The sequence below is a fragment of the Brachyistius frenatus genome, unplaced genomic scaffold, assembly GCF_029030835.1.
Source record: "Brachyistius frenatus isolate BFR_SWC_R1_liver_20210118 unplaced genomic scaffold, ASM2903083v1 Contig_189, whole genome shotgun sequence".
NCBI lineage: Eukaryota > Metazoa > Chordata > Actinopteri > Embiotocidae > Brachyistius > Brachyistius frenatus.
The window spans coordinates 497464-515601 of record NW_027210788.1 but is presented as its reverse complement, the minus strand read 5'-3'; the positions used below and the strand labels follow the sequence as shown (position 1 = coordinate 515601).

Below are 18138 nucleotides of genomic sequence, written 5' to 3'. Positions count from 1 at the left end.
ATGTATGTGTTTTGGTATTCATGTGAGAGGCAGGGTGAATTTTTTTTACAAATTCATTTGGGATACCCGGTTTTAAAAAAAAGAGCATTGTTTTTTTTTACTTCATGCTTTAACTGCATGTAGTTTCCACCATGTACTCTTAACAACTGGATCTTAAGTTTAAAGATCTAGTTGTTAAAAGGAATATCAGGATAAATGTGCTTTTAGAAAACAAATGTCTGTTTTTTCTAATATTGGGTAAATCTCGATCAGAAGCAGGAATTTCTCCAAATTAAGACCAATAAAACAATGTGTTGTTGTTGTTGTTGTTGTTTTTATAAAATAACATAAAAGCATACAATGAGTCTCTTGAAGGAGAATCATGCAGTCTTTGAAACACTATCGATCCATGTTTAAACTCTTGCAGCTGAGAGGTTAATCGCTCTAAAAAAAGGTTCAATTTAAACTTTGTGTGATCAAAAAAGATGTGAAATACCATTTCAATAAAATAAGAAACTTTAGTTGAGTTTGAACCAAACGCACACTTAGCATTGAGGTTGAGATGAGAAATAAAACGCTCTCGCAAGTTCATACTAACATGAGTATGTGTGCTTCTGCACTTCTATCCTTGTGAGGACCGCTTTCTAGATGGTGAACTGTTTGAGGGTCAGTTTCCTGGATTTGGGGGGGTTGAGGGTAGAGTTAGGTTAAGGTTTGGAGAAGGGTGGAGTTATGGGGTTGTTTGTGTGTTGATGTCCTCTGGGTCAACATGATCCACTGGTTGGATCAATCCTCGCTGACGTGCTCAGAACAGCACAAATCACTAGCTGCTGTGTTCTCGCACACAACCACACACACACACACACACACACACACACACACACACACACACACACACACACACACACACACACACACACACACACACACACACACACACACACACACACACACACACACACACACACACACACAGAACCAGACTAACTCACCACCACCCTTCCTTTTCCAAAGGCCATTAGATATATTGACAATTCCACAGCCTGTATTTTTTTGTTGTTGCTCTAATTGGTTTATACACAGCTGACCGGTCAGGGATGCAAATGATGCCTGTGTACTCTGTAACACGTTGTTCAGCACAGGCGCTTCCATCCATGGAAATATGGACTGCTTCTCTGGTTGCTCTTTCCAGCATCGATTCTTCTGACATTTCACTGCACTCTGTTCCGCCGGCGGACGTCTTTCTCTGCTTCTGTTCTCCGAGGAATGACAGTGAATCTTCCTGTGTGTTGCTCACCTGCTCGTTCTAGCATCAGCCCCGTAGTCTGCCAGGGTTCAGGTCACCGACGGTCTCCGTCATAACCGGGAAGTACAGGCGAGGACAGGATGAGGCCCTGGGTTCGTTCCAACAGGTCCAGATCAGTCCAGGTAAGACTTGTGTTTCTAATTTTGTAATTTAGACATGTGAAGACACCTTTGAAGATTGATATTCTTTCAGTGGGCAGTTTATTAGGTGCACATAGCTGAACTAATGTGGTCTAACACGACATACTTAAATAAAATATCCATCTGTCCTATACTGTATAATCCAATAATGTAAATAAATAGGAACAAAGCTACCTGTCAAATACAAACAGCAGCGATCAGCTTTTATGGATTTTACACTGCTCAAGAGTTGCAATTATGTTTCAGAAATTATAAATATACCCCTGAAATACAGCAATATTATTTGGTACCTTTGCCAGAAAGCATTTTGTTGGACCGAATGTGTAATCACACCATTACATTACAGCTTCCCTCTGCAGGCCAGATAAGCTCATTAGCTCCTGAATTACTTCGTAGCTCAAAGGTGCGCACAGTATGTGAATATGTATTTTCATGTTTAATTCATGAGTTTCCATAAAAATCCTGCAGTTAAATTCTGCATCGGACCCGAATACATCTCGTAAATCTTTCCTCCTTGTCTCCTCTGTGAACAAGCCTATTCAAAACGGATACAGAATTCATGTTTCACTGAAGGGGCTTTGTTTAAAATAACATGACGCCATGAAATATGAACAAACGAGCAGCCATCAAAGTGTTCAGTGGAATTCAGTGCAGAGAGGCAGAAGTTGCAGCTTCAGCGGAGGTTAACAATGATGAAGAGTTTTAGTGCTCTTCTCTCGCTGCACCTGTGATGACAGGTGAGCCAGTCGATGAGGAAGAGGAGGACGCAGGAAGATAAACTTGCCCTCTGCAGAGAGTTTGGGTCGAGGGCGTTGGACACTTTGGTTTATGAGTGCTTCTGTGTAATAAGCGACAGGGTGAGCTCACCCGAGTCTAAATAGACATTTAGTTAGCCAGGAATTGACAATGAAAACTTTACTCGTGTCGTAACAAGTCAAATAAAAGCTCTGTGCTGCAGTGCAATCTAAAGCCTCCAATAAATCAGTCAATAAGATGCGAGAACGCCAATGATTTTAGTTGAGCTCTGGGTGTTGAATGCAGAATGAAGCTGAAGGTTTTACAGAAAATCGTTGACACATCAGAACTGAAAGTAATGCGATTTAATTTCCTGGTGGTTTTGTGTAATTTGATCATCTTCTGTTGTGTTTTGTAACGTTTTTAAGGTTGAGGTTAAACTGAATTATTTGTAGACTGCTACAGACTTCTGTTTTTATGCGTAGCTTGCCTCTTTGAAATGTAAAAATGAAACAGGAGAGTTACAACATGGGATAAATACTGCCGCGCTGTATTGTTTACCACAACTGGAACTGCTGTTTAATTACTCCTCTAAATTGTCAAAAGGTTTTGGTTCAGTTGTCTGTAATAGGATTAATTGCAATCCTGAACCACCAAACACAGATGAGGCCGAGGCAAATTTCTGAAGAGGTCTCTGCAAAACTTCTGGGAACATTAATGTCTCCTTTCTCTCTCTCTCTCTCTCTCACACACACACACACACACACACACACACACACACACACACACACACACACACACACACACACACACACACACACACACACACACACACACACACACACACACACACACACACACACACACGCTGTATGAATGAAGTAATTGTGCCTTTAAGAACATGGGGGAAGGGTTTGTGTGAAGGATGTTGTGTTCCTATGCTGTTGGAAAATATGCTGTTTGGTTTTACCTTTAGGTAAACACGAACATATTTAAGAGATGAGCGTATTTAAATTTCAGCCAAAATAACAAATAGAGTAGAAAAAAATATAAGTAATAAAAACCAAAAAAAAAGACAGACTGTTGGAACTTCTGTATTAATTAGACCTGTCCTTATCAGATGTCCTTAACCCAGAAAATAAATGAACAAGACAGTTTACATTCACGTCATATTCTAATTTCAGAGCTTGTGTCCTTCACATGGTGAAATGGGAAAATCCAGCTCCAGTATTCAGTCTTTGTGACGCCGTGGCCTTTAGAGAACTCAGGACTAATAGGATAAACATTTGCTTTCTTTCCAAAGATTTTTCACAGTGCTTTCCTCAGCCTCACGTGGGATGGCAAGTGGATTTGGGATACTTCAGAATACAAAAGAATACACCGCTGTGTCACTTAAATTTGGGCAAAGAAAGAAAGATATCTCTGTTATATATTTGGAGGAACCTCTGAGGTGGAATGAGCTACTTGAACCATAATGATTTAGCCTATAATCTTTAGTTAGTTAGGTAGTGTGGTATGAATATACAAGTGCCCAGCCCACATGGCTTTATTAGACCATGTGGAGTATAAAAAAAAAATACTGTTTTAAATACTGCCCTAGATTTTTTTTTTAAACAAATACTTTTGCAGCTGCAGTGGGGAACCGTTTGTAAAACATGAACGTAACTGCTCACATGATCATTATTTTTGAGGACTTGAATGTAGGCTAGTAGCCACATCTCATTTGTCTGTGGGAAATGCATATTTTAGCCACAAGGAGGCGATAATGATATTAATAATGATCTAAGAACAAAAGGAGCAGATGGTGTCATTTTCAAAAAGGCAAAATTCAAGAGATTTTGCCACAGAAATAAAAATCCACCACTTATTGTTGTTTGTGTGTATATGAACCGGCAAAACAAAACAAACAAAAAAAAAACACCTTATAAATGAAGTTAACTCTGACACTAATTCACAAGCATTACGTATCGTTCTCGGAGGACTGATTTTTACGCGCAGTACCTAAAGGCAGCATGAGCGAACAGAGGAGAGAGCGCGTGTGGATGTGCGCGTGCGCGGACACCGACGCAGCAGCCCTGCCTTTTCTCCGCTCCCCTCCGCTCCCTCCCTCCCTCCCTGGTCGTCTTGTCACTGTGCTTTTCGGGAGGTGAAAGGAGGGGGGGGTCCCCGTTTTTTTTTTTTACCGTCTTCTTCTTAAGAAAACCAACTATGTTCCCGACAAGGAGGGAGACGGACGTTCCGTCGCTTTTCATTCACCACGACGGCACCGGGAGCCAAGCCGAGTGAGAGGCGCTGAGGGCTGCGCGGAGCGGAGCGGAGCGGAAGACCCGGAGACTGGATGCACATCCGCCGCTTTCTTTGATACAACCGCAGTTTTGCCATCGATGTGTTTCCCCAGGCCCCGGACACCTCTCCCCAGGCCCCGGACACCTCTCCCCAGGCCCCGGACACCTCTCCCCAGGCCCCGGACACCTCTCCCCAGGCCCCGGACATCTCCCAGCGTCTGAAGAAACTGCCCTTCTCAGCCGGTTCCTCTTTCAGTGACTGTTTCTTCCGCTTTGACGTCTGTCACCCACAATCAGCGTTTTAGCTCGCAAACAGGAAAGCAGAAACTCACCCGGTTTTTTTTTTTCCCCCTCCTCAACTCGGTGGTCGCAGGGACGCGCTGAACCCACGACACGCCGTCCTCCTGCTCACCGCTGGAGGTTCCCTCGATGCTCGTGGGTTGTTGTTTTTTTTGGTCTTCCTCTTTCAAAGAGCTGAAAGTAAAGCGGTGACCATCGGGATTGTTTTTGTCACCGAGGCAGCCGGTGTCCAACCGAAATGATACGATAGCGTCTGGGAGGGATTGGGGCACCGCGAAAAAGATAAGTGGTTGTTGTTGTTGTTGTTGTTGTTGTTTTTCTTCGGATGAGGCTGGGTTTGTACCAACAAGCCCAAACAGACATGAGGTGGATGTAGCCACGTTTTTTTTCCTTTTTTCTTTTTTTCTTTTTACGCATTAATTTGAGCTGGATCCCTCTTGGTGATCTGTGCTGCCTTCATGGACTGTGACAATGAGGATTGTATGAGAAGTGAAGCTGGTTTTTTCCCCCTCAAACACCGAGCCTGGTGGGACTGACAGCCGAGGCTACTCGGGCTGCTATTTCTTTGACCAGCGTGAACACAAAACCCGCAGCCGACTTTTATTTTTCTCCTGCACGGTGAGGCGCACTCAGGGACGAACATGTCTTTACGCACGGCACTGCCTGGAAGCGATCGGAACCCGGATCATGTAAGTATTAAAACAAAATCACAGGGCGCCTGTTTTTTGTTTTTTTTTTCACCTTCAGCATTAGGATGAGGTTGCAATTAGGTTTTATTATGCTTTTAAAGAAAGTGATCATAATTACCCCCCCTCACCCTCAGACCCCCTCGGCCGTGAGATTAGTCAGCCATGTGCAAAGAGCAGCTGCGATCAAGCAAGGCGACGCGGACGCGCTAATCTCCCCCCGGCTCATTTGGGACGGGTTGCAATTGGACACAGGCTGCATGGAGACTGAGATGGGAGACATGGGGAGGGGAGGGTAAAAGGGGGGGTTGGGGTGCACTGATTGGATACACGGGCACAATGCCACAAATTAAATCAATGAGTTGCCCCAAAAAAAAAAAAACCCTCCCAAGACTTTCACCTCCACCTTCTTCATCCACGGTGTCCTCAGTGCGCATGTTTGTCTTCCGTCAGCTGATCAATAATTAATGCATCTGATGCAAGGCCACCAAGCCCTCTCCACACCCATCCCACCCTGCACCCAGACCCTCCCCCCTAGCCTTTCTCCATCACCTCACTTTCAGCTATTCACCTTCTCTGCCCCTCCACCCCCTCCTGTTCCTCCTCCCCCTCCTCCTCTGGTCGGACAGACAGCTCAGTGGGCAGCACAATATTGCAAAATCTGCTGTGTCAGACTAGCCAGGTTTGTCCTGCTGATGTTTTCTCTGTGTCTGTGGCAGTGTCTGGGTTTTCTGCGGAGACAGGATGTTGAGCTGAACGGCTTCTTGAATCGTTTCACAGTTTTGTTTTTTTGTAAAGACGCTTGAACCTCTCAAATGTCCTCTCAGCACACGCTGACATCAGTAGTGCAGATGTTCCAGAGTTTCCTCCACCTTCATCTCAAGGGCACCTACAGCTCACACCAACCTTTCTGTCTCACGTCACTCACTTCCTTTTGGATTTTGAAGCTCTTAACAAAGAGCGACTTCCGTTTGGAGCAGCCGCCGGCAGCTGACAAAATACACAATACTTCCCTCCTATTTTAAAGGTTATTTAAAGGGTATGTCATCACCAGCTCTCGCCCTGTAATGCCTGCTGTTTAGATATTGTGCAAATAGCTCATAAAAATAGTAGCTATCACAGAATATTGTCACTACAATAACTAGTCTCCTTTGTGCTCACATTGACCTTTTACCATAGTGACGGTACTCAATTTGGGGCGGCTGTAATTTTAAGTTTTGAATGCCAGTCGTGGAAAAGGTGCCTCCGCTCATTTACTGTATTTAGAGCCCCTGATTTACCCACGTACTCCTTTACCAACCTGCTCCTGACTCACTGGATTGTCACAGTTAGGTGTTTATTGTCCGAAGCTCTTTCCAGGACGGCACTTTTAGAGGTGCCAGAATATAGGAGGTATTTGGGATTTTTATATCAACCTGTTGTGGCACTTTGTGTCCACACACACCCAAATGTACGAGTCTAAAACAGGGACGCTACATTTAAATGGAGCCTTTTGTGGAAATTTGAATAAAGAGCTTAGTCATAACAACAGGAAAATTCCTTTCCAGTCACGTTTACTTTTTTTTTTCAACATGCACTGGTCTTCTCAACTTGCTGTTTTGGATCTTATTGTTCTGTATTTTCCGTAATACTTTCCCCTGTTTAAGAGGGATAAAACTTTGTCCTAAACAAAGCAGAGCAGGAACCCAATAAAACTGCCTACGAAGTGCTTGATGCAGTTCCATCTTTGTCACGATTTTGCATGTGGTTAAGTGCACATAACAAATCCGTCTCTCTAGCTGCGAAGACACATGTGGGAATATAATCTTCTGTTTCCACTATACTGTGAATCAAACGCTATTTTCCCGTCACAGAGCAGGACTCGGGTGTCGCCATCATTTTGGTGCGATGTAGAAAAACCTATGTAGCGTGGAAGCTGCCAGAAGACGAGTCTTTTACTGAAGTAGTGCAGGGAATAAACTTGTTAGCCCCGAGCTGGGCAGCGGCGCGATTCCCGTCGTGGTTCGTGCACGAGCTACTCTTGTTGGTAACGTCACCATGGCAACAACGCCTCCCCATTACTCCTCCAACCCCACCCTTCTTCACCTCCTCCTGTCCATTTGAACAAACACACTCCTTTAGTTTTCAGCACACTCACTACCGTCTTCCTGTCTTCTAACCAAAAGCCTCATTTCATATCTTTACTTTGCTTTGGAGGGTTTTTTTGGAAAAAAAAAAAAAAACAAGTGTAGAAATAGATTCAGCTGCTGGAGACATAAATATCTCTGCAATGTCATCTAAGAACATTTTCCAACGCTGATCCATTATTTTTAATTTTTTTACTTCTGTTTTATGTTAAATTAAGTAAATATTGGTTTATGATTTTAATCTTGATGTTGACTGATAAAAGAAATCTATAGAGGTCAGAGGAAAGACAGACATTGGTATGTTATGAACGCCTTGCGTATTTGTCTGGGCGTATATAGTTGTGTTTTAAACACATGCAACACAAAGTGAAAATATACTACTTCTTCATTTTGTTTCATAACCTTCGACATAACGGAGAACCATCATGATGACGGTTGCACAACTCGACCCTGCGATATTTATCCTCCTGCAGCTTTGTCATCTTTTGAGATCGTTGTCAGCACTTTGACTTATTATTCAATCACAGCATTTGTGACATGACGGCCTGCACTTTCACACTGGGGTTCACCATTTGCTTGTTCGTACTCTCCGTTGCCTCCTCTCTGTTGTTTCCAATCCTGGCAGCATCCATGCCCTCTATCATCTTCCTCTTTCACCCATTTAAGTAAAAAAACAAAAAACTAATTCCCGTTGCTTTTTGTGCTCTTTAACCATTCCTTATTATCGTATATTCTTGTGCTACATTTGAAAACAATTTCATAACGGAGTACAAATTAAGCAAAACTTTCAGACAATATGCATCAGAAAATAAATGAACTGTAAAATTCATCGAACCTATAAAATGCCATGGTGTTGTTTATGTTCTTCCTTACATGGAAGGATTACATGCTTCTCTATATGTGTAACGAAGAATTACGATATTCAGATTTTCTCTACTTTGTTAATATCTGACTTCATACTTCCCTTTTGCTCCTCAATTTATACGTCTCGTGTGTCTGTTGTTGTCTTGCGAAATCAGGCCATAAATCAACTTGACATCTGCGTCTTGTGTTGTATCTGTATCCCTGCTCCTTTTCCTCTCTAGTTCTTTTGCACGTGCAGATGGCTTTATCTAACCTGCTAAACCCGGTTTAAAGGGCTGCAGGTATTTGGCTTCAAACCAAAAATCATAAAAACATGTGTCTCGTGTATTTTTGTTGTTTATAAGAATGAAGGAAAATCCTTTTACAAACATTCGGTCAAATCTTTCAAGTTTAAAGTTGCATCGGCATTTTAAGTTTAGGAATATTTTTCTAAAGACTCATTTAGCGAAGTATAATAAACAGCCCTGCATGCATGTCTGCTTCTTTTTTTTGCTGCTGAATTGTGGGAATAGACAAAACTATTTTGCTCGGGGCTGGTTATGAAGTTGTATCTGTGTGTGTGAGAAAGAAACGGAAGTCGTACAGTTGGTGTGGGTGAGGATACTTGTGCGCACATGTACAGGTGTGTGCTCTCATGAATAAAGCCAACATGTCTTTCTGTGTACCACTGCAGGGCAGAGCAGGGCTTTGGTGTTCCCTGGATAAGCGAAATATTGCCCTGACATGTTACCCAAAAGGTGGCACCCACCTCCGATGCCCACGTCAGCATCCGTTTCATAGAAACACAGCAGATACAGTCGTAAACAGCTTCAGGCTTTTAATCATCTGGTCTGGTGAGGCCAACCGAACCACGTAAGACTGGTATAAAACTGAGCTGTTGCTGGATAACCCTTATTGGTCACGGAGCCTTTTTGCTGATGTGTGCTGTTTTTGCACACTCGCCAGTTTAACACAACTAAAATGTGCTTTGAGTTACCGTTGCAACAGTAGCCCAAAGGTCAGAGAAGTGGGCCAGGTCCAGGGAAATTTCCATCTTAAATCCCCGGAGAGGTGATTGAGTTACCATCTGTTTAGCCTTAACGGCAACGACCGAGGTGCCCATGAGCAAGTCGCCGAGCTCCCGTATTCTCTAGTTACATTTGTTAGTGCGCAGTAGTTGCAAACTGAGCAGATTCAACTGTTGAAAGTATAAAAAAAAAAAAAAAAAAGAGAATAGAAAACTGGGCAGCATCAGGAAAACAGCTTAAGAGCTTACCAGACCTTCCTGTAAATGGTTTGCTTGAAACCATGTCAGTGGCAGCTTTTTTAGGAAATTTTAAGGATTTACTTTCTCCGCCTAGATTAGTATTACTTGCTTAAGTACCATCTTACCCTCTGTCCATTGTTTTTGGATTGCACTTTGAAAAATGCCTTTTCATTACTTAGTGTGTTGCTGTGGCATTTTCTCGGATAAAGTTTGAGTAACTGCTGTTTTCTCCAACTGGGCAGACGTAGTTATAAATTAAAAACAAACTCACACCAGCCACCAGAGAACATTTGGTTTATGGTTTAGGTTGAATTTAAATTGTGCTATGAGTTGCAAACAGCAGTTTCTAAAAGCAGATAAACATTTATGAAAATGTGATTGACTAAATCAACAAATTTTAATTATTAAAGGTACACAATGTTTATTGGGAATATTGTCAGTGTAAATTAATCTGTGATGCAGTGAATCCTTTTAAAAGGCGCATATTTATTCCCCAAAAATATGAGCTGTTTCATGTCATACCTTTTTATTCAGTGTGTTTTGCACATTGTCCGCCCTCTGATTTTACATAATGTATCTTTAAGCAGTCAGATGTTTGTCCCTGTTGGTGTTTAAAATCCTTTAGCAGTCCAGTTTCTTCCATCTTTATGTAATCCAACTGGCCAAATGTAAAGGATGACTTAATGGCAATTCAAAAGGAAGGAGCTCGCTGTTGGTTGCAGGTCCAAATGAAAACACGTGTCGGTTAAACACACTGAAGTTTCATTGGCACGAAATCCAAACGTAACCGTCAAAGCTTTATGTCAACACAAATTGTTTTCCCGCCGGCTATTATGTAATTTGAGTTAAGAGGTGAGTCGGTGACTGCTGAACAGGTGGCGTTTTCTGGAAATCAGGCGACCATGTGAAGAATGACACTGTTCATAGAGCCTCTGTTAACTACCACACACACACACACACACACACACACACACACACACACACACACACACACACACACACACACACACACACACACACACACACACACACACGGATACGCACATTCAAAGAAATGAACCAGCAGACAAGCATGAAAGACACACAGGCGCTGTGTTGTGTTCATTGTGTATTGGGTCTTTTCTACTGTCGGGCTCTCAGGTGTCCCCGTTCTGTCCTCAGTGTCTCTCCTGAGGCCCGAGACGCTGCAGACACAATATCGTGTGTTTGCATCTGTTGTGTAAGAGTCTTGTCAGCTCTGTATCTCTGTGAAGCTCTGCTCCCTCTGTGGACATGTGAAGTGGCAGGCAGAGATATTTCACAAGATTTAAAAGAAGCATCGTGCCCTCTGTGGGTTGAATGAGCTTCATCTTCATATAAAAAGGTGATGTTTGTATTTTTCACGTCTGCATTTTCCACACACCCCCCCCCTCTGTGCACCCACTTGTTTTGCATTTAATCTGCATAAAGGATGAAGTAATGAGTCCATATGATTCCAGTTCTCGTGTTTTTTTTTTAAGTAGCCATTGCTTTAAACCTGGCTTCTTTGCAGGGTTCTTGTACTTCAGGTTATATGTTGTTTACTCGAAGCTGGATGTGATAAAGACAGTGTCATGTGGTTTATGTGACCGTGTTGTGATGTTCTTGGTGTTAACCAGAGGAAATGTTGAAATGTCCATTAGCTGCTGCAGACAGTTTGAGTCAGCAAACATTTTGTTTTATTCAGTGGTTGTTCGCAGAGCCGACTGTTGTATCATTACTTCCCCTAACAGGGAGATGTTAAGAATTTCCTGCAGCAGACTATAATCTTAAATAAATGCATACACATGCTTTATTAAAAAAAATCAGCCTTAATATTGTGCTTTAAATTAATTTGCTGAACTGTGTGCTTGTTTACAACTTGTCTGATGGTCTGACTGCATCTTTCTTTCCCAATAAGACTTCTTTAAGGAGCGATCCAGTTTTAATAATAATTTGGGTAATGTGAAAATACAGCCCAAGTTCTAATGGTAATGTTCCCAACGGGGGACTGCAGTTGTGTGTACATTTGGAAAAGGAAATTGCCGATTTTTAGCGTTTGTGGAGACTTTTATAAATGTACATCAGAGCATGCAGTGAGACGAGGTTCATTACAGAGAGTCTATATGGTGATGGAGAAAGAGAGACAGTTCGAAGTCTAGCTGAGGAGTGACTCAGCTCTTTAATCCATTGCTGTTGATCTACACAGAATAAATCTGACCCTTACTCAGCCTGGTCTGATGATCACAGCTTTGCGATGAACGATATGCTGAGTAATGTGGCAGATCTCCAGAGGCGGATAGAAAGCAGTTTGTGTGTGTGTGTGTGTGTGTGTGTGTGTGTGTGTGTGTGTGTGTGTGTGTGTGTGTGTGTGTGTGTGTGTGTGTGTGTGTGTGTGTGTGTGTGTGTGTGTGTGTGTGTGTGTGTGTGTGTGTGTGTGTGTTTGCAGTCCTGTACTGTCCAGACTGAGGAATCCAGTTACACTTTGCATACTGCAGCCAGATAATGTCAGACTGAAGGAGGAGGGCCGCCTTTAACCCACAATGTCGGTTTAGTTGTCCTCTTCAAAATTTGCGCCGTGTGGCTCGTGTCGGCGATAATATTTTTGATGGGACCCGCTGTGTTTTTATATTTTCAGTTATTCCAACATGGATATAATAAACAAACGGAGCGTCATGTGCTCCCTCATCATCTGCTGCTGTATTCAGCTCATCAAACAGAAGCCTGAGAGTGCTCTTCCAGGAAAAACAACCGTTTTGCCTGCCCTGAGGACATTCATACTGTACACGTCAGAGAGAGGAGCTTTACACCCAAACTGGTCTGACTCCTGTTCGCTATAATTGTCACTGGTTGGAGTTTGAATGGTCTGGCGGAAGCCAGTGAATGTAAAATAGTTGTAGGTTATTTCATGTAGTCATTAGCCTCTTCTCTATCTCATATTTCCTGCCACTCTCTGATGTTAGTCCTTTAGTATTAGTGAAAAAAAATCTCTGCAAATAATAGTTTTCCTTGACAGAAAAAACAAAATGATGTTGGTGACTCTGGTGCTGAAAGTCTTTGTCGTTGAGTAAGGTTTGATTATGACGATGTTATTTTGTCTTTGTTTGGTGGCCAAAAATTCATATTAAAATAACGTACAGCAGAATACTTTAGATTTTCAGCAAGGCTTCATGAGGTCAATATTAAAGGTGGAAGAAAGCCGAGGTGTTTCCTCCAGAGATCCACTCAGCCGTGAGCTTTTTGTTTGACTTTTCTGTACATCGATAGAGATTATATCTATAACAATGGCTTGAACATTTACTTTATCCGCGACATGATATCATGTTTGCAGTTTTTTTTTTATTTTTTTCTAAAACACACACGTTATCTGCAATGAGATGCTTTTGTGAACAAATCGGATCACGTGGGCAATAAGATCAAAAAGTGAGGCCTCAGCAGATGGACGAGCTCCACGGTATCACACCGCCTGTCTGTCACCGTCACCGACATGTTTTTCTGCCAGCTCTCTCTTCCGAGTTGGGCCTGTCAGGAAATGCTCGCTGAGTTGTTGCAGCTCAGCATGCGACACGTCTGCTGTCATCTCACTCCTCAGGACAGGAGGTGACGCAAGTTAAGTTCACGCAACTTCCTGCTGCTCTCGACACACGCGCCTGATGGTTGAGTGAGATGCGAGAAGTTCATATGGGGGATCCTAATTTGTAGAGAAGTTAGAGGATTTAGTCGTTTATGACAAAGCATCGAATGTGACCTGGCTCTATTCAACGTGTACCAGATCTTTATAGGATGTTTTCAGTATTTGACGGAGAGGAAGTCGTGACACACGGACTCACAGTTGGACGTGAACCGTGGATACGGTCGTTACATAAGCAGCATCGAGGACTGCCAGATAATTATATGCTGGTGTGGACATGTCGAGCCGCAGTGGACTCGCCCGAGTGATGAATAATCTTATAGATAGATAGATAGATAGATAGATAGATAGATAGATAGATAGATAGATAGATAGATAGATAGATAGATAGATAGATAGATAGATAGATAGATAGATAGATAGATAGATAGATAGACTGGCACTGTGTGTGTGTGTGTGTGTGTGTGTGTGTGTGTGTGTGTGTGTGTGTGTGTGTGTGTGTGTGTGTGTGTGTGTGTGTGTGTGTGTGTGTGTGTGTGTGTGTGTGTGTGTGTGTGTGTGTGTGTGTGTAGGTATTAAGTAAGGACAGGATGTGTGACGTTGGTCATCAACAGAGGAATGGCATAACCATCAGTCTTCCTCAACCTCTGCTCACTCACACACACACACACACACACACACACACACACACACACACACACACACACACACACACACACACACACACACACACACACACACACACACACACACACACAGTGCACCCAGGAAACCTCCCTTTAGGGCGTGGTCCATTGTTGTAGGAAAACATTTGTGTGCGTCACACTATATCTTGACGTATCATTGTCTGCCTTCCCTTCACACTCTTCCAGCTCAATTTAAAACATAATGCAACCCAGAAAAATCACATTTTGTCATTTCACATTGGCACCAAAAGATGACACATGATGTTCAGTTATTTATGAGTCCAACAGCAGAATGAGCAATAAGTCCTACATTCAGAACCAAAAAAACCAACTGGTGTAATGACTTCGAGGGGACATGACATGTATATACGCAAGTATAAAAGATGAGCGTTAATCGTGGTCGGTCATATTTTAAAGTTGGAAGAACTGGAGGACATGATTCATTAAAGTTTTCTTTCTCTCAATCGTATGCATGTTGTTCAGCTCGACACCCACACAGAGCAGCGCAGATGGAAGATAGCTGCCGGACTGTTGAACGACTATGCCAGACATGAAAACATGCGTGTCACCACATATTCCAGCAAACACGTTCTCATTTTATTGTCAGAAGGAATGTCGAAGTTTTAGGAGTGATGTCGTATGATTTGTAGCTCTACTTCGGGACGTCTGTGTGATGTACATCCACGAAAGCTTGCTTTTATTAGTTCACATTACGTAACGTGGCACCAGAATGCTGTGGATCCACTTTGAAAATAACTCTTAAGATTGTTGTGCCGGATATTGTGTAGATGCTTATCTCGGTGGATGGTCCCATTCAGAGCAGGAGAAAATGACGTACAGGAGAGGGAAAACATTTACAATCTGATCGCTGCTGGTTTGGAGGCAGTTCAATTTAACTCCTTCAGAAGATAATCAGAAGCACCCGAGCTTGACCGGACCATCTGCACGGTTCAATTTAGTCAGACAGTGGCCTTTTTTTTTTCTCATTTCCATCCTCAGTTTCAGTTTTAGGCTCCAGTTTATTGAACATATCAATCAGCTCCACTGAGAAAATAAAGCCACACAAAACTGTCTCCAACTTAATATTACCCTTCTGCCTGTTTTGTTTTCCCGAATACTCACGTTTAGAAACATGTGAAACTAAATTGGCTAAACTCGCCTCGACGCCTCTTATTTTTTAAGGAAACCTCATCTGACCATTTTTACTTTGTAGTTTCAGGTATCAGTTTGTTATTGTTCACGTTAAAGAAGCTAATTCAGTTGGTTTTGCGGAGCTCAGCTGAACCACTTGCTCTCGGATACTTTCATTTTGTCAAAGGGGTTGGAGACTCTCTTTTTTTTTCAAGCTGAATAGACAGCTTTGGATCTTTATGTGTTCACATCAGTCACATTCACATATTCAGCATGTTGTTGTTCAAACGACGTCAAGCTGCCAATCCTGTCAGTGACACAAGAATTTAAGGGAATAAACTGATGCACCGACTCCGAGTCGGTGACTGGAGCACAGCCAAGCAGCAGGATATATACAGGATCGAGAGGAATTTACCTACAACTTTGTTTATTGGGGTTTAATGGTTTATTCTGAAACTCCTCATAAGAACACCTCAAACGCTCTGATGTCAGCTCATATTATTATACTCGTAGTCAAAGTCAAGTCAAACACTAAAATATCCCCTTTTTAATCTTTTCAAAGTTTTCTTTATATTGAATGATTATTTATTTATCATTATAATTACATTGAGGACATTTAAGTTGACCAGGATTTTTAATTTTCCATAATCATGTTGAATTGGACAGAACTTTTTTTTTTTTGATAACAGTTTAGTGTAGGTCATGGAGGTATAGACTGAGGCAGTTGATATGGTGAGCTCTTATTTCAAAATAACGTTAGGGTGACATTATATGGGTTCAACCTCAGTTAATCCTTCACTACCCCATCAGCTCCAGAAGCTTCAGCAGAGCGAGTAGAGACGCAGGCCATCGTCAGTCACAGAATCTTTTAGTTTGCAAGGACACGGTGCAGCTTCTCTGCTGAATGTGCAAATTACATAGTAACACACACACACACACACACACACACACACACACACACACACACACACACACACACACACACACACACACACACACACACACACACACACACACACACACACACACACGACACCCTCCACCAGTCCTCCATCCATCTTCTATACCAAATGTCACCTTACATCCGCAATGATGTGGAGGGGTGGGGGCTTTTATCCCCCCTCCCCCCCACACTCCCCACCCAAATACCTTTGCTGCCTCAGTCTGGCAGCAATACAGACCCCATCACACCGCACACACACACACACACACACACACACACATTCAACCACACACACACACACACACACACACACACACACACACACACACACACACACACACACACACACACACACACACACACACACACACACACTGTGGCCTCTTCAATGAAACTGCGTGGTAATCAGAAGGAGTGGGTGAATCGATGGACTGCGCTCTCCCTGAAAGAAGTATGTGGGGCGGGAGGAGGGGGTGGAGGGGGGGGGGCAGCGGTGTGAAGGAGGGCTGCATGAGGCTCAAATTGATGCGAGGTCGCTGAAAATGAAGATAGCGTTCGGGAGACAAAAGAGAGGGCGTGTCCAGGCGTGGAGGGGAGAGTAGGGGGAAGGAGGCAGAGTGGATTGTCTGGGGGATGGGATGAACCAGGGGAGAGAGGAGAAAGGGGTGAATATATGGGGGAAGGGTGAAGAGGAGGTTGGAAATGAAGGTGGCCAAATAAGTTGGACAAGTAAAAACGGCTGCTGGGTGGCTGCAGTGCTATAAAACGCCTCACGCATCACTTATCCCACAAACATTGACTCTAAAATCCTGAAAAGCTGCTGCAAACTTCTGTTTTTTTCCATTTCAGTTTTCGGTGCCTTGTCTCTGAGGAGCAATTTGATATTATTAGTCGACTCTTTTCTTTTCCTCTCATACGACGTGTGGTTGTTTTTTTAGTTGGTTTTTTTTTTTAGCCAATCTCTCCCCACAAAGGAGTCCAACGTTTCAATAAATGTTTAATTTTTTTTTTTTGAAAAGGGACTTACGAATGAAATACTATAGAAAGAGGATGCGGAAATAAAAATAGAAAGCCAGAAAAGGAGGGGTGATTATGGCCCTTTGATACCCAAAGGATGCTTGGAAGGTGTTAAAAGCCAATTAGATGTCTTCTTAGTGAGCCTCTGCATTTGTCATGCTGGAAAACCATGATGTGTTGTGATCTCACCACAGTTTACCACGTTGATTGCATTTCAAGGTGATGTGGTCTCATCACACTGAGATCTGTTTCTGCACGTTTGGATGCGTAGAGTCGGAAATACAATCTTGGTCTTTGTGCTTCGGTCATGAGTTGCAGAGAAATATTGGTTTCCTGTTTTTACAGTTTCTCACCCTCCCCGCGGTTGTCCTCATTTCTTCTCATATAAAAAGTTTTAATCTGTGACTCCTCACATTGGACAAACCTGTGAGCCTCCAACTGGCCTTAATTACATGCTGATTATTTAAGAAGGAAAAGATGGTGAGAGCGAGGTGGGACGATGTTGTAAAGATCCCGAGTTGGATTCGCCACGTTTCGCAGCCCTGATATGTTAAAAGTCTCTTTTTAGTCTGACTGGACACGTTTCATTTCAGCATTTACTCCTTGATACAACTATAGTTTACTAGTAATTTCTAAATGACACAAATTTACCAAAACTAAGTTATTACCGTTCCTGTGATAGTTTTGACTGAAGAAAACAAACTTTAACTTTGAAATTCTCAGATGCATCCATCCCACAGAGGAAAGTCACAGCTCTCAAATATTTTTGTTTTAAGCTTGTGGAGGTGGGTGGAAGTCAGTAAACAAAACAGTTAATAAAGATATTTTAAAATAATACTGTGCGCACTCTGAAATATTTGTGTGCGTTTTCATTGTAGTCAGGCCCGAGGACAGGAACTGAAGTACGTCTGTTCGGCTCTGATGCTTCCTGTTCGTTCTTATTTCCTTGTTCCTTCTGCTATCCCCACTAAAGATTAAAAAGTTCAACCTAGTTTGTTTCCATTGGATATATCTGGGTTTGTTTTGTGCTCCCGAAGGCACGTGGAGTTTTTTTTATTATTTTTGC

General features: G+C 42.6%; 1 protein-coding gene across 4 annotated transcripts in view; it reads left to right on the top strand.

Annotated features, from left to right (window-relative positions):
* The first annotated feature begins 4285 nt into the window (after positions 1-4285).
* The window catches only part of mark4b (MAP/microtubule affinity-regulating kinase 4b), a 45349-nt gene continuing 31496 nt past the window's right edge, over positions 4286-18138 (top strand). For all 4 annotated transcript variants that reach the window (XM_069718309.1, XM_069718308.1, XM_069718310.1 and 1 more), the window contains exon 1: positions 4286-5434. In XM_069718309.1, coding sequence (XP_069574410.1) covers positions 5387-5434 — 48 coding nt within the window. In that variant the 5' untranslated portion in view covers positions 4286-5386. The remainder of the gene's footprint in view (positions 5435-18138) is intronic.